Source organism: Oryzias latipes, chromosome 23, assembly GCF_002234675.1.
Source record: "Oryzias latipes chromosome 23, ASM223467v1".
NCBI classification, from domain to species: Eukaryota; Metazoa; Chordata; class Actinopteri; order Beloniformes; family Adrianichthyidae; genus Oryzias; species Oryzias latipes.
This window is the reverse complement of record NC_019881.2, coordinates 1784985-1807680: the sequence shown is the minus strand read 5'-3', so window position 1 is coordinate 1807680 and position 22696 is coordinate 1784985. Positions and strand designations below refer to the sequence as shown.

At 43.0% G+C, this 22696-nt stretch overlaps 2 protein-coding genes across 7 annotated transcripts; one reads left to right on the top strand and one right to left on the bottom strand.

The window, feature by feature from the left end:
* Nucleotides 1-11: 11 nt before the first annotated feature.
* rpap3 (RNA polymerase II associated protein 3) lies at nt 12-11732 on the top strand. 5 transcript variants are annotated; one of them, XM_011490852.3, is made up of 19 exons: nt 12-37; nt 147-211; nt 365-517; nt 742-902; nt 971-1120; nt 1198-1308; nt 1532-1659; nt 3182-3303; nt 3381-3451; nt 3527-3655; nt 3741-3868; nt 3949-4070; nt 4143-4213; nt 5204-5296; nt 9450-9640; nt 9700-9874; nt 9984-10081; nt 11159-11259; nt 11332-11731. In XM_011490852.3, the coding sequence occupies exons 4-19, from the start codon at nt 750-752 to the stop codon at nt 11415-11417; spliced, it is 1929 nt and encodes a 642-aa protein (XP_011489154.1). In that variant the 5' UTR covers nt 12-37; nt 147-211; nt 365-517; nt 742-749; the 3' UTR covers nt 11418-11731. The 5 variants fall into 5 exon arrangements, 4 of the variants coding, with proteins under 4 accessions (XP_011489154.1, XP_011489155.1, XP_020569693.1 ...); XR_002293031.1 differs by lacking the exon at nt 12-37 and having other exon boundaries at nt 138-211; nt 11332-11470; nt 11560-11731; XM_011490853.3 differs by lacking the exon at nt 147-211 and having other exon boundaries at nt 23-37; nt 11332-11732.
* Nucleotides 11733-12261: 529 nt separating this feature from the next.
* Nucleotides 12262-20761, bottom strand: LOC101154993 (mitogen-activated protein kinase 12). 2 transcript variants are annotated; one of them, XM_004082846.4, is made up of 12 exons: nt 20442-20761; nt 18175-18304; nt 18041-18099; nt 17852-17963; nt 17741-17770; nt 16140-16187; nt 15938-16052; nt 15779-15850; nt 15575-15654; nt 14697-14775; nt 14448-14621; nt 12262-12345 (listed from the first exon to the last, which is right to left on the bottom strand). In XM_004082846.4, exons 1-12 carry the CDS (start codon nt 20744-20746, stop codon nt 12281-12283), a joined length of 1269 nt encoding a protein of 422 aa, XP_004082894.2. In that variant the 5' UTR covers nt 20747-20761; the 3' UTR covers nt 12262-12280. The 2 variants fall into 2 exon arrangements, with proteins under 2 accessions (XP_004082894.2, XP_011489153.2); XM_011490851.3 differs by lacking the exons at nt 14448-14621; nt 14697-14775.
* Nucleotides 20762-22696: the final 1935 nt, after the last annotated feature.

Genomic DNA, 22696 nt, shown 5'->3' with positions numbered 1-22696 from the left:
CTTGCTTTTAAGCTCACGTGGTACCATGAGGTCAAAGGTAACTACAATTTTTTACTAAGTCAACTTATATACGTCAATTTTTTTATTTACCGTTATTTTGCAACAATAAGCTAAAAAAAATTCCTCCGTTTAATTTACAATTCTAGGGTTTATTTGTCAAAGATCGTCTATTCAGAATGGTTTGGACAGTGCGTCACTCGAGGGGAAAACAGTAAGCATGCACATGACGCTAATCGGCAGTTTTTAGATTCCTGACTGCTAAAACATCGAAAATATTTGATTTAAGCGTGTTTTTTTCATCAGACATGTATGTTTTATAAATATCAATACTATCACTAACATTTTTTTCTATTTCGTTCTTAAGTTGCTGATGACAGCTGGGAGAAACCCGGGTTTGACGATCACCGAATTCATCGACCTGAACACAAACGATCTTTGACTACGTCTACGTCATCACGTACGGACGCAAAGCACTGTGGTACCACGCTGTCATGGCTGCGAATATAAACAGAAAACTGTAAGCATTGGCGCCTTTTTACGTTTTTGTTGAGCTGGGTTTTAAATGTTTAACATATAAATGTGAATAAAACATTATTCGAAGCTAAGTTTTCATTTGACTCTCTTAAATACGCATTTACCAGCCGGCTAGCTGCTAGTAACAAAAGCTAGACGGTGTGACTTGGGTTTTTTTGGTTCCTGCTGTCCGGACTTTTAACTAAGGTAACCTCTGTCATGTCCTAGGTGGTAAAATGTCCGGAGGAAACAAAGCTGCTGAGGTTCCGCTCCAGATGAGGCAGAACATAGACGAGCTTCACAGCTTCATGAGGGAGCTGGAGAGCTGGGAAGCAGACATCAAGAAAAAGGACAACGAGCTGAGGACAGGAGGAGTTCAGGAGGTCCAGGTAGGTCTCTGCAGGTGAAGAAGGGAGGCCCCTCCAAATGTTGGACTCTCATGGTGTTGGTGTCACAGAAAAAGCTCCCCCCTGTGCGCAACAAGGACCACAGAGCAAAGATGAAGAAGAAACAGAAGAGCAACAGCCACTCCAAGGCAGAGACGTCTGCAGAGGAGGCTTCCAGAATTAAAGCATACGACTATCGCTCCTGGGACAAGTTTGATGTGGTGAGCTGTGCTTTCAGAATGATGTTCTACCAAAAAGCTGCTGCTTCAAGTGGACGTTTCCTTGTTTCTGGCTTCAGGACAAAGCCCTCGCGGAAGTGGACAAAGACGGGGGTCCAGAGGAGTCCCACGAGTCCGACTCTGAGGACGCTGCGGTGGATCCGGAGACGGCGCTGACAGAGAAGGAAAAGGTCCGCCTCCTCGCCACATTCCTGAAACCCCTTCAGAGCGATATGGATCAGCACCGCCACAAACTGTCCTTTGTTTGGTTTATAAAAATGTTTTACTTTTGATCCAAACTGGTCTCCATGGAAACATTTGCGTTAAATTAATTTGTCCTCAATCAATTCTTCTGTGTTGATGCCATCAGTCAAAATGCCTGTTAGATAACTGAGTTTTGCTCCGTATTTTCAGGGCAACGCCTTTTTTAAGGAGGGGAAGTACGATGAGGCCATTGATTGCTACACCAGAGGGATGGATGCAGACCCATCCAATCCAGTGCTTCCCACAAACCGAGCCAGCGCCTTTTTCCGGCTCAAAAAGTAAGACGTGTTAGAAAAAAATGAAAGAGAATTCTACAAAAGCTTTTTCAAAACAGAATTTAGAAAATATTTACCTTCATAAATGGATGTAAAAAGTATTATTTAATAGTTTTCTTTGGGAAAAAAAATGACAAAAGCACTAAATAACCACAATGCACTGGTACAAAAGGATTTATGTTCTTTTGAAAATGAGTTGAAATGAGAAAATATTTGGTCAGTCTCTCTCTCTCTCTCTCTCACTCATTCACATTGACTCTCGCTCAGCTGAATGTCCAACATGGCTTTGACCTCCAGCCACCGCAAACTATAGCACTCTTTCCAAAAATATTGGTCTATTGTTATGGAGAGCAGGACAATCTAAAATAATTGACCCACGCGCCTTATTCTTTCCTCCTGCTTCCTGGTCAGATCAGCATGTGACGAATTCATGAAAGAAAAAATAACTTTTCAAAATGGCAGCTTTACTGTTGGTTTTATCTCCATAGCAACCATCTTATTTTTTGATCGCCCGGGGGTGATGAACAGATCGACGTTATCCTTCGAAGAATCTGTAAAAGTACATTTGTGGATTTCCTTGGCAACAGAGGTTTGTTTTGGTTAACCACGCCCACATTCCTGACACCACGCACCCTGCTGGTTCATCAGCGTGGTGATCAAAAACCACACACCGTCACAGCTCTAGCTCCAGCCAAAGATTGTTCAAATGAATTTTCACTATATTCTTGTAAAGAATATGCAAGAAACAGGGAAACTCCAGGCTGTGGGCCCTGTGGCCATCCCATAATTTCACAACTTCCTGTTGGATGTGTAAGACGTGTGTTTTGGTTTTATTGGTGGATTGTGATCCATCGCCTCCTAACTCCTAACATTGTTAAGAAGCTTTTTGGGAAAATGTTGAGTTTTAGATTTTTTTAAAAGTTAGCATGGCGAGCTAGCCAAAGTGGCGCCCGCGTTTTTCACACAAATATTGTGAAAGTGTAAAATACGGGTCCCTGGTTTAAGCTGAAAACAACGACATAACATATAATAGGAAGCTATTAGGAATGTGGGCGTGGTTTAGAAAAACCCTTGGTTGCCAAGGAAATCCAAAAATTTACTTTTTCAGATTCTTCCAAAAATGACACGGACCTGTTTGTCCCCCCCAGGCGACCAAAAAATCAAATGGTTGCTATGGAGATCAAACCACCAGAAAAGCTGGCATTTTGAAAAAGTGAGTGATGGGTTTGAAGCTGCCGCTCAGTCAGCAGGGGCGAGCAAAAAGGAGCAATGGGGGGCGGCGGGGGCCCCTGCTAGCCACAAATGATATTCATTATGAATGTCAGTTTCCTTGAAAACTCATCAAATGAATTCATCTCATGAATTTGTTCAAAAATGCGGAAAATGTTCTGGGATCTTCGTGAACCGATGGTTCTTTTCTAGAGGTGTAGAACCCAGACCCAGATCGGCCGGTTCTCCTCAGGATCAGGGGAACCAGCTTCATACCAGGAAGTTCTCATTCTGGCGACGCGGCGTCTCTCTGCAGGTTCGCCGTAGCCGAGTCCGACTGCAACCTGGCCATCGCTCTGGACGGCCGATACGTCAAAGCGTACTGCCGGAGGGGAGCGGCTCGCTTCGCCTTGAAGAAATATCAGCCGGCGCTTGAGGGTAGGGGGGCCGGCTCTGACTGAAGCATTTCTAATGTTGGGGCGTCTGCGTGACGGCGTGACTCTGTTTCCTAACAGATTACCAGGCGGCTTTGAAACTGGATCCCGGGAATGTGGAAGCCCAGAACGAAGTGAAAAAAATCCAAGAGGTGGGCGGTACTATTTGTGTTTTTATCCTCCTCCTCCTCCTCCTCCTCCTCCTCCTCACGCTCTACCTTCCTCAGGTCCTCGGGCAGCAGACGGGTGATGAACGGAGCGAGCGGCAGCAGGAGGCTCCTGTTGAAAACCGGGAGCACCAGACGCTCCTGGAGGAGCAGAGGAGGCAACAGGAGGCAGTTGTGCACAAAGACCGGGTGAGTCTCGCTGCTGGTGGGGAAAGAAAACCTGCTGGGATTTGTTGTCAGTTTTCTCAAACGTGGAATCTTTTGATCTTTAAAGGGGAACGCCTATTTTAAAGAGGGGAGGTATGAGGCGGCCGTGGAGTGCTACACCAAAGGAATGGAGGCCGACTGCATGAACGTCCTTCTCCCTGCAAACCGAGCCATGGCGTTCCTCAAACTGGAGCGGTGCGCCATCGTCTCCGTTGGAAAAATGTCCAAAAACGTTCCAAAAACCTCGTCTGCAGCGTTCTCTTTCCCGCGCACAGGTTCAAGGAGGCAGAGGAGGACTGCAGCAGAGCCATCTCCCTGGACAACACTTACTCCAAGGCCTTCGCTCGCCGCGGCACGGCCCGAGCGGCGCTACGGAAACCGCTGGAGGCCAAACAAGGTGATGGCGTGCTTGCAGTAGAAGACTCTGTCCAGCAGGTGGAGCTGCTCTGACGTGTCTGCTTCCTCCCAGACTTTGAACGGCTGCTGGAACTGGAACCAGGGAACAAGCAGGCGCTGAACGAACTCCAGAGGCTCCAGCGCGTACGTACCGACGTCCTGACGTGGAGCCGGAGAGCTTCAGAGACGCGTCCTTATCGGTTACAGCAGACTCTAGCTCAGTCAACAGAACGAGGAGGAAGCTCTTTGGTTAAATATCCAGACTAAGCTCCAAAAATAAAGATTTCTGCTGAATATCACTTTAAAAATAAAATTAAAAACAGCTTTATTTTTTTGTTTACCTTTTTTAAGATCAATAAAATTGACAGACATGACTATTATACACTATTGTTTCACATTGTAGAAATAAAACGTTGAATGTCTCTAATTTTTTTATTTAGATACAATTTCCATATATATATTTTTAAAATCTGTTTTAAATGGTTTAAAACTATTTACATCCCCCGAGGACATTTTTTTTTCCAATCAGACCTGGAAATAATAAATAAAAAATCAAATCAAACTTTATCTATATAGCAGAACACAAAGTGCTCCACATAAAAAAAAGGACAAAAATAAAAAAAACAAATACTGAAATTAAATAGACCCCTCCCAGGGGGCGGGGGGTTATGTGTGGGTATAGGGAGGGGTCTATTTAATGGAGCCAGTAAACAGACACACAGAACCGCTTTTCTCCTCCAGTTAAATTCAGCTGTGCCCGGACAAACCCCCAACATTCGTTACCGACCTCTGGCTCCATCCTTGAGGTCTGCAAACCAAAACCTTTGAAAAATTCTAAAATGCAGTCCATCTCGCCTTTATACTGTCCCTCCTCGTCTTTGGAGTTCCCTTCCTTTGTCACAGAATCACATCAACTCCTTTGAGTTTTTTATTTCACCTCAGTCTGCTAAGAAATTGAACTTGTATCTTCTTTCTTTTTAAGCGGGTCCTGTCCGTGTGGATTGTTTTAGTCTGGGTTTTTGGTTTGACTTTGTTGAGGTGTGCAGCAGAGGAAACCGCTGTGCCTGATGGGAAAATGAGTTTTAAGATGCTTCTTGTCCGCGAATGCCTCTGATATTTGTGTTTCTTTGTCAGGAGTTAGATTCCTGCGCTCTTCCTCAAGCAGACGAAGAATCCCAGAGGAGAACAGTGGAGCCAGTCGACAAACCGGAACATCTACGCTCAACTGTGAGTTTCGAATTTCTTATTTGCTTGTTATTTTCAGATGATTTTAACACAAAATAGGTTTAGTTTTACTTCAGGTCTGAACAACCCGCTATATATTTTTGTCCAGCAGGTGGCAGCACACACAAGTAATTGGACAGTGACAGAATTTTGTTAATTTAGCTGCTTACAAAGACATATTCAGGAAAAACAAAATCATGATTCAATTATTTAACCTTAAATGTAAAATGAGATCATCCTCATCCAAATTGGAGCAAAGTTTTAGGATTTGCAGCTAATTCATTTGTAGCCGCCTCTTTTTAAGAGTAATTTGACAAATGACTCAGAAAAGAGAACAAAAGCTGCGGAGGCTCCGCCCTCTTTATCCTGTCATCAATAGAGCAGTTTTAAAGTGCTGGAGTTGATTCCAGGTGTGGCGTTTGCATTTGGAAGTTGTTGCTGAGAACAAACAACATGCGTTAAAAGGAGGATGAAACAGACCGATGGCATAAATGTTGGGAGTCAACAGTTCGGCTCGTACTGAGAAAGGAAGAACCCAAAAAGGCCTGGGCGTCCACAAAAGACAACAAGGGTGGATGGTCGCAGGACCCTTTCCATGGTGAAGAAGAACCCGTTCACAGCGTCCGCTGAAGTGAGGAATGCTCTCCGAGTCCACCACATGAGAGGAAGGATGCACCACAAGCTAGAAACCAGCCTCAAAAACAGGAACGGACTCAACCACCTGAAGGAGCCAGACCAGGTGTGGAGCGGCTTTTGTGGACAGATGAGACGAAGATCAACCTGTACCAGAACGAATGGAAGAGGGACGTTTAGATGATCCAAAGCCCAACACGTGCTGTAAAACACGGTGGAGGCAGCGTGATGGCGTGGGCATGCATGGCGTCACTAGACAGAAGCAGCAACATGAATTCTGAAGTGTTAAGAGAAAAACCTTCTGCTCAGATGAAGCCAAATGCTGCAAAGCTGATTGGACGGCGCGACACTCCAGCCAAAAAAACATGCTGCAACTGTAGCCCAGGAGTTTCTGAACGGACGCGTCAATCGCCAGATCTGAACCCAACTGAACGTGACCTTCACTCGACCAAGACGACGCTTCAGACAGAGAGACCCACAAACAAACAACAACCAAAGACGTCTGCAGGCGACGCCTGGAAAAGCATCACAGGGGAGGAAGCTCCGCCTTCGGCGACGTTCCAGACTTCAGGCAGTCGTTGCCTGCAGAGGATTCTCAACAAAATATCCACAAGGAACCTTTTATTTCAAGTTGTTATTTTTTGTCTAATTACTTTAGAGCCCCGATAGAAGGAGCAATCGCACATAAATACCTCTAATTTCTCCAGAATCATGACGATTGTGTTCTGGGCCTGACTGTACTTGTCTGTTTCTGCTCACGCAAACTAGAACTTGAATTATAAATATATATTAAAGCATAAAATGAACATATCCTCCCATTCCTTTCTATCCTCTGACTCATTTGAAGATCTCTACTTGGACCTGATGTGCTTTAAAAAGGATATTCTAGCTCGGGGGGGGACAAACATTTTGAGTCGTGGACCACAAAGCTTTCTAAAATTTGACAGAAGAAGAGGAGATCAGTGGTGGTTTTTGGTAATCCACCTGAAAAGACGTCTTCAGCCTCTCATGACCACTGAGGGCATCACCGCGACTCTAACGGCGCATTAAGAAGGCGCCAGAGCTCCAAGCCTTCTGCCTGGTCGTGCAACGTCGCAGCAGCTGGTTGGGCCTCGTCCTCCGTCTTATCCTCTTACCGTCAGACGTCAGCCATTCGGTGGCATTTCATCCAGGGGCTGCAGGCCGGAAACGACCTCGAGGCAAAGCAGACGTCAGGCGCTGCACCTCATGGGGCTGCTGAGAAGGACGCTGAGCGTCTGGCACAAGACCGGAAAAATGGAAAACCCCTGTTTTTTTGGTTTTTTTGGTCGGCTCTGCGCACCGGGAAGGGGCACCCCCCCCCCTGCCAGAGCCTTGATGAAGATGAAGATGATGATGGCCTCAAAAGAGAAGGAAACATCATGGAACCTGGACGGAAACGTCCTTTAATTTGCATTGAAAACACAGTTGTACATTTTGAAAGAACATTTTGGAGTTTTTCTTTTAAAAATGGGGATTTTGTTCTCATTTGAGTCCCAGTTACACCGATGGGTCAATGTCCCTCAGATTATGAAAATGCTGCATTTGTGTGTTGTTGGAATAATCGGAAAAGTGACTGTCTGACTCGGATCCCTCCATTTGTCTGAGCTGCTCCAGAAAATAAAACACAAAAAGGGATTATCAGTATGATTTATTCCAGCTTGTTTGACTTAGTTTGCCCAGCCCTGCTCTAGCCTTTCCAGTGACGTCTCGTTTGTTTTTTGGGGAAGACAAAACAGAGTTTACGTGGTTCCTGAATGAATGTGCTGGTTCTCAGGAGATAAAACCAAACGTGATATTTAGCTAAACCCCATTAGAACAGATCATAAGAGCAGGAATGTGCAAGTTTTCTTTGTTCCATTATGTGTTAACAGAAGCAAAACCACCAAAAAAAAGACAAAAATGTGTATTTTCTGGAGCAAAAACGTTCCATAAATCAGAAATATCAAACATGGAAGTCTGTGGAAAGGATTTTTAGATCGTCTCCAGATACTTCTCAACAGGCTGAAGTGGGTTAAAAACGTAGTTTGAGCACAGAAAGATGTCAGAGGGAGAGCTCATGACTTATCGTGCAGGACTGGTGGTGCCCTGGATTGTAACGCAGTTCAGACACTAAACTCCAAAAGTGACCACACCCATCTACTAAAGCAAAAGCTCAACGCTTTATGAAAACTATTTATGAATCCATTGTGTTCTGGGGATAAAATATTGGATGGTTTATAAAAAATAAATCTAAACAAATGCTTCAACACAATGCATTGTGGTCTATATGCGCCAATCTAGTGAGCGTTGATGCACACTGCTTTCTTGCAGAGACTTCTGGGAAATGGATTTTGATGAGGACCAAATGAAAACTGTTATGCTGCGTTCACACCGGGCACACGTGCGTTCCTGAACGCGCCTTCAGCATACGTTCTTTCCCAACTCTATTCTGATACATGACAGTCCTGTTGTCATCGTTCCGGCCGGACACAAACCGCTAATGTGGCCTTTCCTCCATGACCCTTTTCTAAACGGTTGGTACTTCTGTGAATGAACAGGGACGCCATCCGGACGTCACTGCCAAATCGGAGTCCCTGATTGGTCAGAATTGAACTGGTTTCACTTTAAGCGCGTGCCTAGTGGCCACGTTTAGAACGTAGAGCCCAAAAACAGATGTAGGAACGTGAGTTTTGGTCGCAGGCGCCTGAAAAGCACGTTCACAAACTTTTCATGGAAAGTGTTGATTGAAGTCTGAGGTGAACGTAGCCAAAGGCCGCGTCGCACTACACACATTTAGCACCCTTTCAACGTAGGTAGAGTTGGTCTTTCGTAATAAATGTGTGAAAAATGTGAGTCATGCGTGTTTCTTGCGATCGTCATTCGTCGATGTGTGCAGTCGAGGGTTTCGATGACGGGTCTTTAGGTGAATTCGGTTTTAGCCGTTCAAAACTTTGAATGCACAATTATTGGGTCAATCTTGTGCAATTGTGCGTGATTTTAGCGAGATGCAAATCTAACTGACTTGTCGCGCTTCAACCACCGATGTATGACTTTCATATCACGTGTCACGTTCACATGACGTGATTGACGCACAGATCACTAAGGACTTTTGACTTTTGCGTAGATTAGCATGTTCGTTCGTTGCGTGTTTTATTCGTACGTCTTCCAGTGTTCATTCGTGATTCATCGGTGAAAATTTGACAACTTTTCTCCCTTTTTCCGCGTTTGTTCTCGTCTGACCAGTTTTTGTCCGTCCAGGATGTACGTAGTGTCTGTGGGGCGCTCCCTCTAAGATTGAAAGGATTTCCTTCAATCCGGATCAAATCCACGGAGCGATTTGGAGCAAATACTGCCTCTGGTTTTGGAAGCGGCCCTCTGTGACCGACCGTCTCAGACCGTTTGTCATTTACATTCAAATCATTTAGTTCCCTGAAATGTTTCCTGCTGTGTGGAAAGTATCTGAAAGTCGCTTTTTTGACAGATTTACCAGATTCAACCTTTCAACGTCTTCTTCATTTCCCAGAAACCTCTGAGGAGGATCACCATCGAGGAGGTGGGCGGAGTCTCTGCACAAACAGCAGCTGAGTCCAAGTCCTCCATCCAGGAAGTGGTGAAGGACTCTGGGGACGCGTCATCGCCGCTGTCCACTTCCCCCATCGCCAAGATGATCAAAATAGAGGAGATCCCAGACTCATCCACCGGCTCCTCCGCCCGGTTGGTGCAGCTTTGTCCCGCCTGAGCCTCTTCTGTTGTTCTGTGGTTTATTTCTTCAGTTTCCTCAGCAGATCGGACAGCAGACCACCGCAGGAGGACGCCGCTCCCCCTCCGCCAGCCTCCTCCTCCTCCATAGAGACAGACCTCCCTCCTCCACCTTCCAACTGCTTCCAGCTGGAGGCCGACCTCCGGAAGATGAGAAACCAGCCCCAAGCCGTTTACAGATATTTAACGGTGAGCGTCACGTGTTTCTCTACCGCCCACATGACCTGCAGCCTCACACGAAGCCTTTGAAGCCTTTGAAGCTTCAAGAAGCCGTTTAACTGAATCTCCTCACTGGCAGCAAATCCAGCCTGAAGCGTACCAGGAGATTTTCCAGACCTCCCTGGAACCGGACGTCCTCAACCAGATCCTGAAGACGCTGCACCAGTTCTTCATCCCGTAAGTAATGACCCCAGTCCTGGTGTGTCACTCATGTGTTGCTCCCACATTTTTTCCCAAGATCACGTGAAAATGTCACACATGAACCGTTGGGTCAAGCTGAACAAAACGCCATATTAGGAATGTGGGCGTGGTTGACAGGAAACCTCAGTTGCCAGGGAAACTTCAAAATGTACGTTTGCAGAGTCTCGTCTCGTCCGCCGTTTGTAGACTCGTCCGCCACCCCGATGTGACCAGAAAATGTAACGGTTGCCACGGAGATAAAAGCACCAGAAAAGCCGCCATTTTATTTGAAATGAATTTGTGGCGTGCAGCTCTGGGGAGAGGGAGGAGCCTGAAGCAGCCACTCAGCTATTGGGGGGGGGGGGGGGGGGGGGGGGGGGCAGCACCTGTGGCCCACACAACGCGTGCACGGCTTCAATTATTCTTCCATTTTATAAAGTTTGACGTTGCCATTAGCCCGTACCATGAAACTCCCACCTTCATGCTTTATTGTTGGTGGGGGTTTTGGTATGAAAGCCCGCATGCGCGTAATTTCCCCCAACGTGTCACATATGGGGGTCATGACCTTTGAAAAGTCAAGTGCGTTTCCAGTCGGATGTTTGAGGAGCAGCTGACGGCGGCGGAAGGATTGTCTTGGTTTGATCCCGCCTTTCAGCGCCGGCTCCTCTCTCTGCTATGGTGTCACGTTTGGGATTCACAATAAATACATACATTTTACATATATGTGGCAGCTGTCATGACTTCTTCTTTTAGTTTGTTTGATAAAACTTAAGCTTTATGCTGAATCCTCTTTTTATATAGCAATGGTTACATCACTGTCTGTCAATGACATTCAGCAGTTTGGACCTTTTTTAGTTATTTTTTTATTACTTTTTAGTTTGGATTCCAGATTTAGTTCAACTTCAGGCGTGTAACTTTCTGTGCCATTTTGATTTTTTTTATGTTTTTTTTTCTTATTTCAAACATCCTTTTTGGCGTTTGCCATGGACGTCTTGTGTGGGCACACGTGTTTCCCGTCATGTGGGTTCGGTTCCCGTTGTGCTGACTGACTGACTGACTGAAGCTTTTGGGCAGGAACGAGCCGCCGGCCGTCACACTGGACACCCTGAGCAGCCTGGCCAGCGTGAGACGCTTCGACATGGCGGTCATGTTCATGTCGACCTCCGAGAAGAAAGGTGAGGCCCTGCATAGAACCGCTTTCCCTCCCAGCACCTTCATCTCTCTGACCCTCCTCTTCCTCTGTTTAGTGATTCAAGAACTGTTCCACTTCCTGCTGCAGTCACAGCTGGACCAAACGTCTGTGGAGGCCGTGAAGAAGAAATACGGAGTGTGATGCTTGAATTCTGGACAGATTTGAATTTTGAAGCGTGAAAACATTGTTCAGAGGTAACCGTTACTTCATTCACTCACACATCAGTAAACGGCGGTTTGATGAACAGCGATCCTAATAGGAGAACATCCGCACGTTTTTTCAGAACTCCTGAGCTTATTTAGCAGATTTGATGGTGAATGTGAACTGAAAGCAGTTCTGCAGGCTGAAAAACCTGAGCTGGACTGTAAGTTTGTCGTTTGAAATGCAGTAAAACGTCCAGACATCCGTGTTTCATCTGCAGAAGTCAGACTAATAAAGTTGCTTTTTGTTTTCCACCTTTGAACTGATTTATTGCAGATTAGATCATTTGAATTTGATCAGTGAAAAAAAGAAACCAATACATCATCTCTTTGTTTCATTTCACGAGTTTTAACGCAAAGAAATCCAACAGAAAGGCCTTTAATCTGAAATCCTAACCAGAGTTTACCAGCAAATGAAAAAGTTAACATAACATGATTTTAATTCCTTTGTTTTTTTTGTAACAAACTGACCTAAAAGTATAAAAGCAACCATGATTTTATTTGACATTGTGGGATATAAAACAACCAGAAAGACAGAAAAATATGTTTTGGTTCAGAAGCTGTAGCATTAAACAGGACATTTTTAATATTTTGGAATTTGAAAATTTGAACAAATTATCTTTTCTATTATTGACACTTTGCTTTAAACACAATATACTAATAACTTAACCTTTATACTAAAAAAAAAAAAAATATATATATATATATATATATATATATATATATATATATATATATATATATATATATATATATATATATATATATATATATATATATATATTCGGGTGCGACTAAGTCTCTTTAAAGCGATGTCCCTTTTGAGTCTCTGGGTGGCCTGAAGGTCAGGATCTCTGTGAATGTGTGACCTGGGGAAAGAAAAATATTTGGTTTACATATGTTTTACTTCTTTGAACACTGCATATGAAAAAAATAAATGATAAATATATATATTTTTGAGAAGCATCCACACCCTACATTTTTAACATTCCTCTGCTTAAGTGACAGGTTTGTGGAATTTAAGGTCTAAAAAGGATTAAGATTTAAATAAATCCACATGATGAAAATTTCCTGGAAATTACGTTTTGTTACCTGACGCGTTGTCACGGTAACATGACAGACTGCTGAGTCAGCACCGACATAGACTGCAGCAGCAAAGAAAAGTGATATCTATGCTGATGATCACGATGTGTTGAATAAAGCATCAGTTCAGAAAGTTCTCCTCTTACCGCTTGTTTTTGTCCAGATGATAAAGATAAAGCTTGTTTGAAAGAAGCAGCGCAGTGATACAGAACATTTATGCAATGTGACCGGAACTACTTTTTTAGGTGTGCAATATCACTTTGCATTATCACTTTTTAATGTACACCCAGCAGCCAATCAGAATCGAGAATTCACTCGGACCGTGGTATGAATTTGGTTAAGAAACCCTAAAAGAAGTTCTATTGGAATCTCAAAAATACATATAAGTTGGAAGTGTTGCTTAAATTCCTAGCAACATTTGGAATGATATGCAATAAGTGCCCACTTTGCGCCACGTTAGCTAAAAACAAAATTTTTACTATTCCAAAGGAAAGTACATAATTTTTGAGATTAAAGGCCCGTACACACCGGGACGAATATTCGCCAGGCGTTATTCGCCAGCGTTTTTCGCCACGTTTTTTGTGTTCACACCCAGGCGATTTTCGCTGACGATGAGCCGAGCGAACATGCAATTTCATTCCCTGACATTAGATGGCGCTTAATGTAAACAGAAATACTCCTGTACACAAGGTGGCGCTGCGCAACTTTACGATTCTTAAAGTCGCTTTTCACTCAGAAGAAGAGAGCAAGTATTTACGCGCTTGTCAGAATAATACAAAGAAAACATGAATATTTCAAGCACCAGTAGCTCCAACTGGTACTTGGTTCGGGGATATTTAAGAATGTCCGTCATTATTTCTCCGCGGCAGTGTAGACGCTACTTGGCGTCTATCTTCTTCGCTGGTATGTTTGCTCAGCAAGGCAGTTTTGTGTTTGAGCGCCCCCAAGTTGTGTTTTACTGTAACTTCAGAAGCTCCAGACACGTGTGCAAAAGCGGCATTCTCATTGGTCGAATAGATTTCGACGTGACGCGTCGAAAAAAAAAAAAACGAACCCGAGGCGTTTTTTTTTTTTGACGCTTTGGCGCGTGGCGTTTTTTCGCGTCGGTGTGCACACTCACATTGGTGCCCTTTGTTTAGTCACGAGGCGTTAAACGTCGGCAAAAATCGCCGGCGAAATTCGTCCCGGTGTGAACAGGCCTTCAGAAATAAAAAAATTCTAAATCCTAAATAGGTTTATATGGTGGAAACGTAGTTGGAATGATATAAAATCACGCTCACTTAGCAGCATGCTAGCTAAAAGCAACGTTTGCTAACCGCAGGTTTTTTGCTTCCATTTTCACTGTTCAAATGGAAGGTTCGTGTTATATGAAGTCAAGACATCATAAGAATTCCAAAAGTCACATATGGTGAAAATATTCTTTCAATTTCTAACTAAATTTGAAAAGACACAATTGGCGCCCATTTAGTGGCCTGTTAGCAATAGGCAACGATTGCTAAAGGCCAGTTTCTTTTATACATTTTCAGTAATCCAATGGAAGGCCCGCATTATTTGTGGTTAACACATCATTGAAGAATCTCACTTGAATTCTCTAATAAATCGTGAAAATGTAGTTTAAATTTCAAACAAAATTTGGAGTGATATAAAGTCACGCAGCATGCTAGCTAAAAGCAACGTTTGCTAACAGCAGGTTTTTTGCTTCCATTTTCACTGTTCAAATAGAAGGTTTGTATTATTTGAGGTCAAGAAATCGTAGAAGAATTTCACTTGAATTTTCTAATAAATGGTGGAAATGTCGATTAAATTTAAAAGAAAATGTGGAATGATTTGAAATTAAGGCCCATTTTGTGCCGTGTTGGCCAAAAGCTCCAGGCTGGCTCTTGCTCACGTTTCCACTGGTCCAGTGGCAGGTCCGTGTTGTCCATGGTCTGGTCGTACGGAAGAGCTTCGGTCTCTTCCTCTATGTCTCTGAACTCGTTAAAAAAGGGAAGTTCCAGTGCTTCTGATGCGCTCGCTCTACATTCAGGGTCCAAAAGCAGCATTCTTTCCAGCACGCACACAGCTGCAATGGGAAAATAAACGTCCAAATCGGCATCATGGGGCAAAACCAATAAGTGGACAAATAGGAGTACGGTACCGTTAGAGCTAGCTTTGGAGAAAATGTAGTGCAAATCCTTTTTTGGCACTTTTGGTAAGCTTCTGATGTAGTTTTTAGCCTGTTGAAGGGCAGATGGTGCGGTTAAAGCATTAATAACATTTTTAGCGTCATAGCAAGACAAAGTTTTACAGTTAAACACAGATACCTTAACTAAGAAATAAGCCTCATTAAAAGATAAAACAATGCAAGTGTTGGGCTTCTTGTTTACTGATGCTACGTTCACATTAGGCTTGGAAATGCATGTTCATGCTACATAAACACACGTATATGTGTATTTTGGTCGTCTGCGCTCAAAACTCTTGCTTTAATGTTTCACTACGCAAGTTATTAAATCTGTTTTTGGGCTGTACATACAAAATTCACGGCCACTGAACGTGCGTGAAAAAATTAAACCAGTTGAACTTTGACCAATCAGGGACTCTGATTTGGTAGTTTTGTATGGGTAGCGTCTTTTTAAAAACACAGAAGTAGCAACCGTTTTAAAATTGACCATCAAGCAGAAATTAATAATTGCGGTTTTTCGTAACCAAGACTTCCATATATCTGAATAAAGCTGTGAAAAAAAAAAAGATTCACAAGGTTTGCTTTGAACATTTCGCATCAAGCCTTTACTAACTGCTGGTACATACGCTAGCATTGAGTAGCAACAGTCCAGTGTGAACACTGTATGGTAGAAGCGTGTTCAAGGGCACGCATTCAGCGCGTTGTTGAACACGCATCACATACATGCTGTGTACGCAGCATCAGAGAGGAAGATCCTGCCTAAATCAGATGTCATCTCATTCTAGCCTGAAAGTCTGTAGCATTTATGTAAAACTGTGTTTCATGAATTGAAAAAGTATTTAAATTTTTCTTACGTCTTGGCTTTGCAGTTTGACAACAAAGTCAGGGCTCGGCGTTCCAGTGATTTTCATGATTTCTCTCAGCTGATCCAGGTCTGACAGCAGTTACAGTTAAGAATCAACTGCTTCGTGTCTAAATACAAGGCCCAGAATTCTTCAGTGATAATTTGTCCGCAACCCAAAACCCAACTTCTCTGGACATCCGACTGTTAAGGATACGATCACTCCCTTTGAATAGCGGCTTTCCCAGCAGCATCTCTGCCATGATGCAGCCGGCAGACCAGATGTCCACTGCAACACCGGACAATAAAGTTTTTCTTTCAAGAAAAACCCATCCCACATCCCACAGCATTCCCACAATGAGCACACGTCTTTTACCGGTTTGTGTGTAGTGCATCCAGTTCAGGATAACCTCCGGCGCTCTGTACCAGCGTGTCACCACGTAGCCGGTCATTTCTGCGTCAGCCTGCCTCGCCAGACCAAAGTCGAGAATCTAAAGCAGATCGAAAAGACAGCATGAATGCAGAAACAACAGGAAAGCTTTTCAATTGAAAAACAATTGTGTTTGTGTGCGCTCTACCTTCAATTCACAGTCTGGGTTTATGGCTAAATTTCCAGGTTTGAGATCCTGTGGAAGGAGGGAAGTGTAAGAACAGTCAACTTAAAAGAATAGTGGACTTCCCTACGCACACAAAAACCCACCGTCAATTTCTATTAGGTTTAGGTACTAATATAAAATGATGCAAGGAAAAAGTGAGCTTCAGAGAGGCTGGTATAGCGAACAACAGCTAACGTTCATCAATGACCAAAAAAAACAGTCCTGCTCCTACTTGGTGCCAATAAGCATCAGTTTGTTCAGTTCTAGTTCTGATTAATTGTTCTAACATTTCATTTTTCCTTCAGTTTATTTGCATGCTAGCTTTGACTCCGCCCATCCACCTATGGACCATTGAGCTGTCACAGCTGCCTGCACTTTCTCTTTATCATCTCTTCATGTTCAGAGCCCTCTCTGTAGCCTCAGTGTCGGCTCGTCTTGTTTTCTCCTGACGTTTAATCCTGTCTCTGTGAACTTTTGAGTTTGTTTTTTTATAATATAATGGGTTTTCCCATCGTATGAGGCAGGATTTTTGCCAAGGACCACCATTTTTGAGGTGAGTGCATTATGGTTTGGGGCTGTACTGCACACTACCTTGTTCTAATTAAAAAACAACTTTATACCACGATGTTTCTACTTTTAAAGGTTTTATGGTGCTTCGAGTGGGATTGGAAGTTTTTTTTTTCCAAACATGGTGTAAACTACGGAGTATAAAGAGTTCAGTTTTGGTCTTCTCTGACCTTCCAATCACCCAAATTGAAACCAACTAAATTCTGTTTTTAGAATAAAATATCACATTTTTAAAATGTTTCTACAAATCATTCAAGATTTAAAAACTGTAGATTGATAAACTAGTACGCTAGCTTTTCAGTTAGGCCAGTTTTTCAGCTTCTTGGTAATTGCCATGAGATGGATGGAATGTCTCCAAACATCCAGGATAAATTAGCCTGACAGTTATTAAAACATTGGCAATAGAGGATTTGACAGTCATGAGTCAGTTCCGGCTAGCACTTCGGAAAGATTTGTATTGTCCAATGGGAGTAAACGTGCACTGACTTTTTGGTTTAACTTGATGAACTGACATAGCCTCAAGGAGGCTTGCTTTTTTGGTCAAAAAAAACTACATAAACAAGAGTTTACCTGTTTCTACATAGGCTTTCTGAAGCTGACAGAAGACTTTGGTGTACTAAAGGCACAGTTTTATATATTTTATATTAAAATATTAAATACATTTTAAACAGTGCATTCAATATTTATTTAGTTCACTTTACAAAATGTGTCAACATCTATGGTTTAATATTTTTTTTAATGGTGTAGGATGCATGTTTTAATACCAACATGTGTTGAATTTAATGTTTGACCTTCAGAGATACATTTCCTGAGAAAAAACACAGCCTTTATTGTCCAGGCCATCTTCTAACACAAAAACCAGACCTCCTGTCTTGAGATAAAGGCTCAAACCACACACAGACACAACAAAGCTGCCTGTGTGGGAATCGACAAGAATAGCATTAAGTGTGAAAGAAGAAAAAAGCCTCACTGCCCCCCCCAAAACCTTCAAGTCTGGCAGGTCAGAGTTCACGCACCCTGTGGACGATCCCTGCAGAGTGGATGTACTGTGAAGAGACACGAACGGCATCAGCTCACACAAAGCCCCCCTCCTCACTTTCAGCAGTATTTCCTGTTTTCAATCTCACCTTCAGGCCCTTCAGGATTTGGTAAACAAGGAACTGAACTCTGTCCTCCGTCAGCTTTTCCATCTTCATTAGCTTACCGAGGTCGGTGCCCATAAAAGGCATCACCAAGTAACTGCAGAGGGAGGAGAAAAAGAGGAGTGGTAAACACCACCTAATGCAAGGCGAGTGTGGGGAAAGGCAGGAACTCACAAGTCCCGAAACCGATCCAGAGAGATCTCCGCCGTGAAAACGTCCAGGAGCCCGATGACCTGGGAGGAGCCAGCGAGGAAATCAACAACGGTGGCAAAGAAGGAACCACGCCTTACAAATCTAAAGAACCTCACGTTTTCATGCCTCATGTGTTTGAGGAGCCGCAGCTCTCTGTAGGCTCTTTTGGCAAAAAGTTTGGACTGGAAGGGCCGGTGTAGCTTCTTGATGGCCACCTGTGCTCCTGTGCGGCGGTCCCATGCAGAACTGACAAATACAGAAACAGAACTCATGTAACTTAAAAAACAACAATACATCTTTCACATCCAAAACAGTATTTAATATAAAATAAAAAAATCAACATACTTTTCAGTTGTTTTCTGCTTCAGATCAAATAATTGGGTTTGTGACACGATTGCAAAGACCAAACACAGCTAGTACACTTTGTTTTCTTAACTTTTCTGCGTTCGATAACACCTGTTTTAATGAGGCCTGTGATTTTCTGGGCTGTGAAATCAAGAATTCAGTCACGCAAATTGAATCCAACTAAGTTTCTGTTTATTGGACAACATTTCACACTTAGAAAACAGTTTCTACAAATCTTTCAAGATCTGAATACTGTAATCTGAAATAAACTTGTGAACTAGTTTTTCAGTTAACATAGTAACTTTTGATTTAAATTCCTGTTAATTCATCACAAAAACCAGACCCAAAGTGGTATTTTGATCCAGACACATTTAGAGAATTTCTCTAAAAACCTCCGTTCTGAGCACCAGCCCCCCCCATCCACAAAAACGAGTGGGTCCTCACATTAGATAAGTGAAGAACAGCCCCTTCCAGGAAGAGTCACTGCTTCCAGCTCCGCCCCCAGGCTAACAGACACACCCATTTTCTCAGTTATCAGCTAATCGCTTTCATTTTCTGTAGACAATATGAACATCCATCTGTGCAGAAGTTCGGATGTTTGTTTTCGTGGGAGAAACACAGAGGATGACGTCATGAAATGGGCGGCACCCACAAGGAGAGAAAGGCGGAGCCTCGGAGATCGAGTCCTCGGGTAGGAAAACTCTCGCAAAAATAACTCGTATTTCAGTATTCAGTTACTCTGAAAAAGCTTGAGAAAAGCAGGATATAGGGCCCCTTAAACTAGTTTTTCACTTAAGCTAGTAAGCAAGTTTTTGGTTAAGCTAATAGGCTACCTTTTCCCACTTACGCTAGTAAAGTATTTTTTCAGTTAAAATAGTAAGCTAGTTATTTATTTATTTATTTTTTTGTTAAACTAGTGAGTCAGTATTTTGGTTAAGCTAATAAGCTCATTTTTCAGTTAAACTACTAAGAATTTTTTTTTTAAATAAGCTAGTAACCTTGTTTCCGTTTTTTTTTTAATAAGTTGGTGAGCTAGTTTTTCAATCCGGCTTCCTAACATAGATTTTCAGTAAAACTAGTAAGCTTATTTCAGATCTATGAAAGCCTTTAAATTAAAAAAATTAAAGGCTTTTTAGTTATTTAGTTATTTTAGTTATTTGACAACAAATATTTGGGTTTGTGACAGGACTGCAGAAGGAAGAACAGACCAAAGTTCTTCAATGAGCTCTCTAGGATGTCTAGCTCTGGGAAATCACAGACTCAGATCACGCAGAATCTAAAGCTGTTGAGTCTTTAGAACTGTGACAACAATCACCGTCCCTGAAAGACGGGGCATCACAAAAACGCTAAAACAGAATGAAAGACGGCCAGTCCCAGGGAGGGGGCAGAGGTTAACTCCACCCCCTAAAAGGAACAAAGTCCTGGATGACAAAAAAGAATTATTTTGATTTTTAAAAATGCAAAAAGTTTCAAAAGAATTTAGCTTTACAATTTACACAAATGCCAAATTTAAATATTAGAAAATCAATAATTACAAAGACCGTGGAAAACAACAGCTAACGTTCATCAATATTTCAATATTTTTAGATTTGTTTTAAAAAAATAACCATGGTTAGCGTAAAAAAAAACTCCTTAAAATAATTGGTTTTTACATTAAATAACTTAAATGGAAAATATTTCTGCTTTTCTTTTTTCAGTTAAATATTGTGTAGACAACATTACAATCAAGTGTTTTCTAGTTTGAAAGGGTTGTAAATGTCTGTCCTCCAGTCCTGAACAATGAGACTGGGGGGGTGGATTTCTTCATGGACCCCAACAGAAACACAATAAAGTCAGGGGCCACTGAGGGGCCAGCTGTGCACAAACAAACACTGCTTTAGTTTGTCTGTTAAAAAGTTGAAGTGCTCATTTAGATACTGTAACAAAATCAACATATTAGTAGACTTAAACACAAAAAGACTAACTGTGTAATAATGTCTGTGACCGTTTTCCAGTTTAGATGTTCTAATGTTGCAGCAACAGTCCAAAGTGAACTCACCACACGGTCCCATAAGCTCCGGTTCCGATCTGCTTCAAGTCCCGGTACCTCTCCGGAACCTCCCATACGGTTCTGTTGACTTCCTGCCGGTAGAACCCGCTCCTGGACCGCGCGGCGATGGCCATTCCCCGCCGACTAACAGCAGCGCACAGCGGGCAGCGCAGCCGCGAGTTCTGCGCAGCCGAGAGCTCCTGCAGGCGCAGCCGGAGGAGCTGCGCGCGCGCTTCGTCACGGCTCCGTCTGGGTGTGTCCTCGCTCGGTGTGTGTGTGTGTGTGGAGGGGGACATCTGCCCGTCCAAACTCATGGACGTCACAGAGGTGCTTTATAACTGTTAAAATCACATTGACCATGTTGAACTATACTACAACTTGTTTAAATATACATTTTTATGTTTGGCACTTAATTTTGATTTTTCAAAACTGACAGAGTAGGTTAGTGTGTCATCTTTATTTTTGACTTGTCCAACAGCTAGGCAAACAGATGAGAGCTGAAGGCCTCTTGTGTTGGACATATTTTACTTTAACAATAGGGGTTATGAATTTTCTGACAAACCAAAGGTATGTCTGAATTTTTGGGATTTAAGGGGGGGGTGTAGGAGGGTGATTATAGAATTGGGGGGGGGAGGGGGGGTTAAAATAATATAGCAACAAGTTGCTGGATGTTTATTATCACTACTACCAAGTTTAGATGTATAGTAGATCTAAAAGGGGCGGGGCCTGACCACACATTAAAATATTAAAAACAAACATGTTCATTTACAATAGAAGAAAACCCCTATTTGACACGAAAAATTTGATAAATTAGGCAACTTTTGTAAAAATATTGACCAGGTTAATATGCTTTAGTCGGAAAACATCTCTGAAGGATGATTTGTTGCTTTTACTAAACCGGGAGAGAATTTTCCAGTGGTAAATTATCACAACTTTCTTTAAGGTGTTTTTAGACTGGAAAAGTCTTTTGGTCCGGGCTGAGTCCTGAACCGTGTGTTTGGTTTGTATTCAGACTGCCTTTTAACCAGACCTTTCAGTTTCGAACTAAAGCCTGTAAACGGAACCACAAGACTAAAGATCTCTACAGTCATTCAGGAATTGCGAGGGCGAGCCACAGCAACAAGAGAACAATGGAAGTCCTGCGCCTTGCAATCCTGGTCTAAGTAGTTCACTTATTCAAACTTTATATTTCACAGATCAGTTTTGATCATCTGCCTTAACGTCAGGTACAACCCTTTTTATTTGCTGCTTTGGTACGGCGGAGCTATGCTGGAAGGCGAACGAGAAGACGACTAAGACGGAACGTGTGTTAAGTGTTTATGACCTATCGATTATGGGTATCAGAAGCAATGCGTATCACGTTGCTTTAGTGAGCCTGCTTTCATCTGACCAAAGTTCATTGAGTGGCTGTCTCTCATTGTCATGGTTGCTACTTTCTTCTTACTCTGTTTACATCCCATAATGTCCGGTAACGGTGGCCACTTGGTCCTGTTGTTCCGCTCCAAGCACAAAGCATATTCAGACTGAGAAAAACTCAGAGCGAACTGGAGCTCAGCCTGATTGGACACAAACTGAGACCACCTTGAAAGATGGGTCAGAGAGCAGTTCCTGGTCCTGGATAGGGTCCGAGAGCGGTCCCTGGTCCTGGAACAGGGTCAGAGAGCGGTCCCTGGTCCTGGATAGGGTCCGAGAGCGGTCCCTGGTCCTGGAACAGGGTCAGAGAGCGGTCCCTGGTCCTGGATAGGGTCCGAGAGCGGTCCCTGGTCCTGGAACAGGGTCAGAGAGCGGTCCCTGGTCCTGGATAGGGTCCGAGAGCGGTCCCTGGTCCTGGAACAGGGTCAGAGAGCGGTCCCTGGTCCTGGATAGGGTCCGAGAGCGGTCCCTGGTCCTGGAACAGGGTCCGCTTGGGTGCATTCAATTTGTTTTAGATTATCAGGGGGAACAAACTCCGGTTCACTTAAAGTAAACCAATTGTGTTCAGTCTGAATACACCCTTAACTTTCTTGACTTTCTTACTGCACTTTTGAGAGTGGATCAAATTACCTGGAAATGTCGAGCAGTAAAAACAAAAAACAAAAAAAAACTAAAAGAGAAGCTGTTTTAACATCGACCATTGTACAAGACAACAGGACTGAGTGACCCCTCCCCCCTGGCGTTCCACGCAGGAAGTACGCACTGGCTCCAAGAAGCCAAAATTATTGCAAAATAAACAGATGTTACTTAGTTAATATATTTGTCAGAATAATCATTCTTGCTCTGCTACC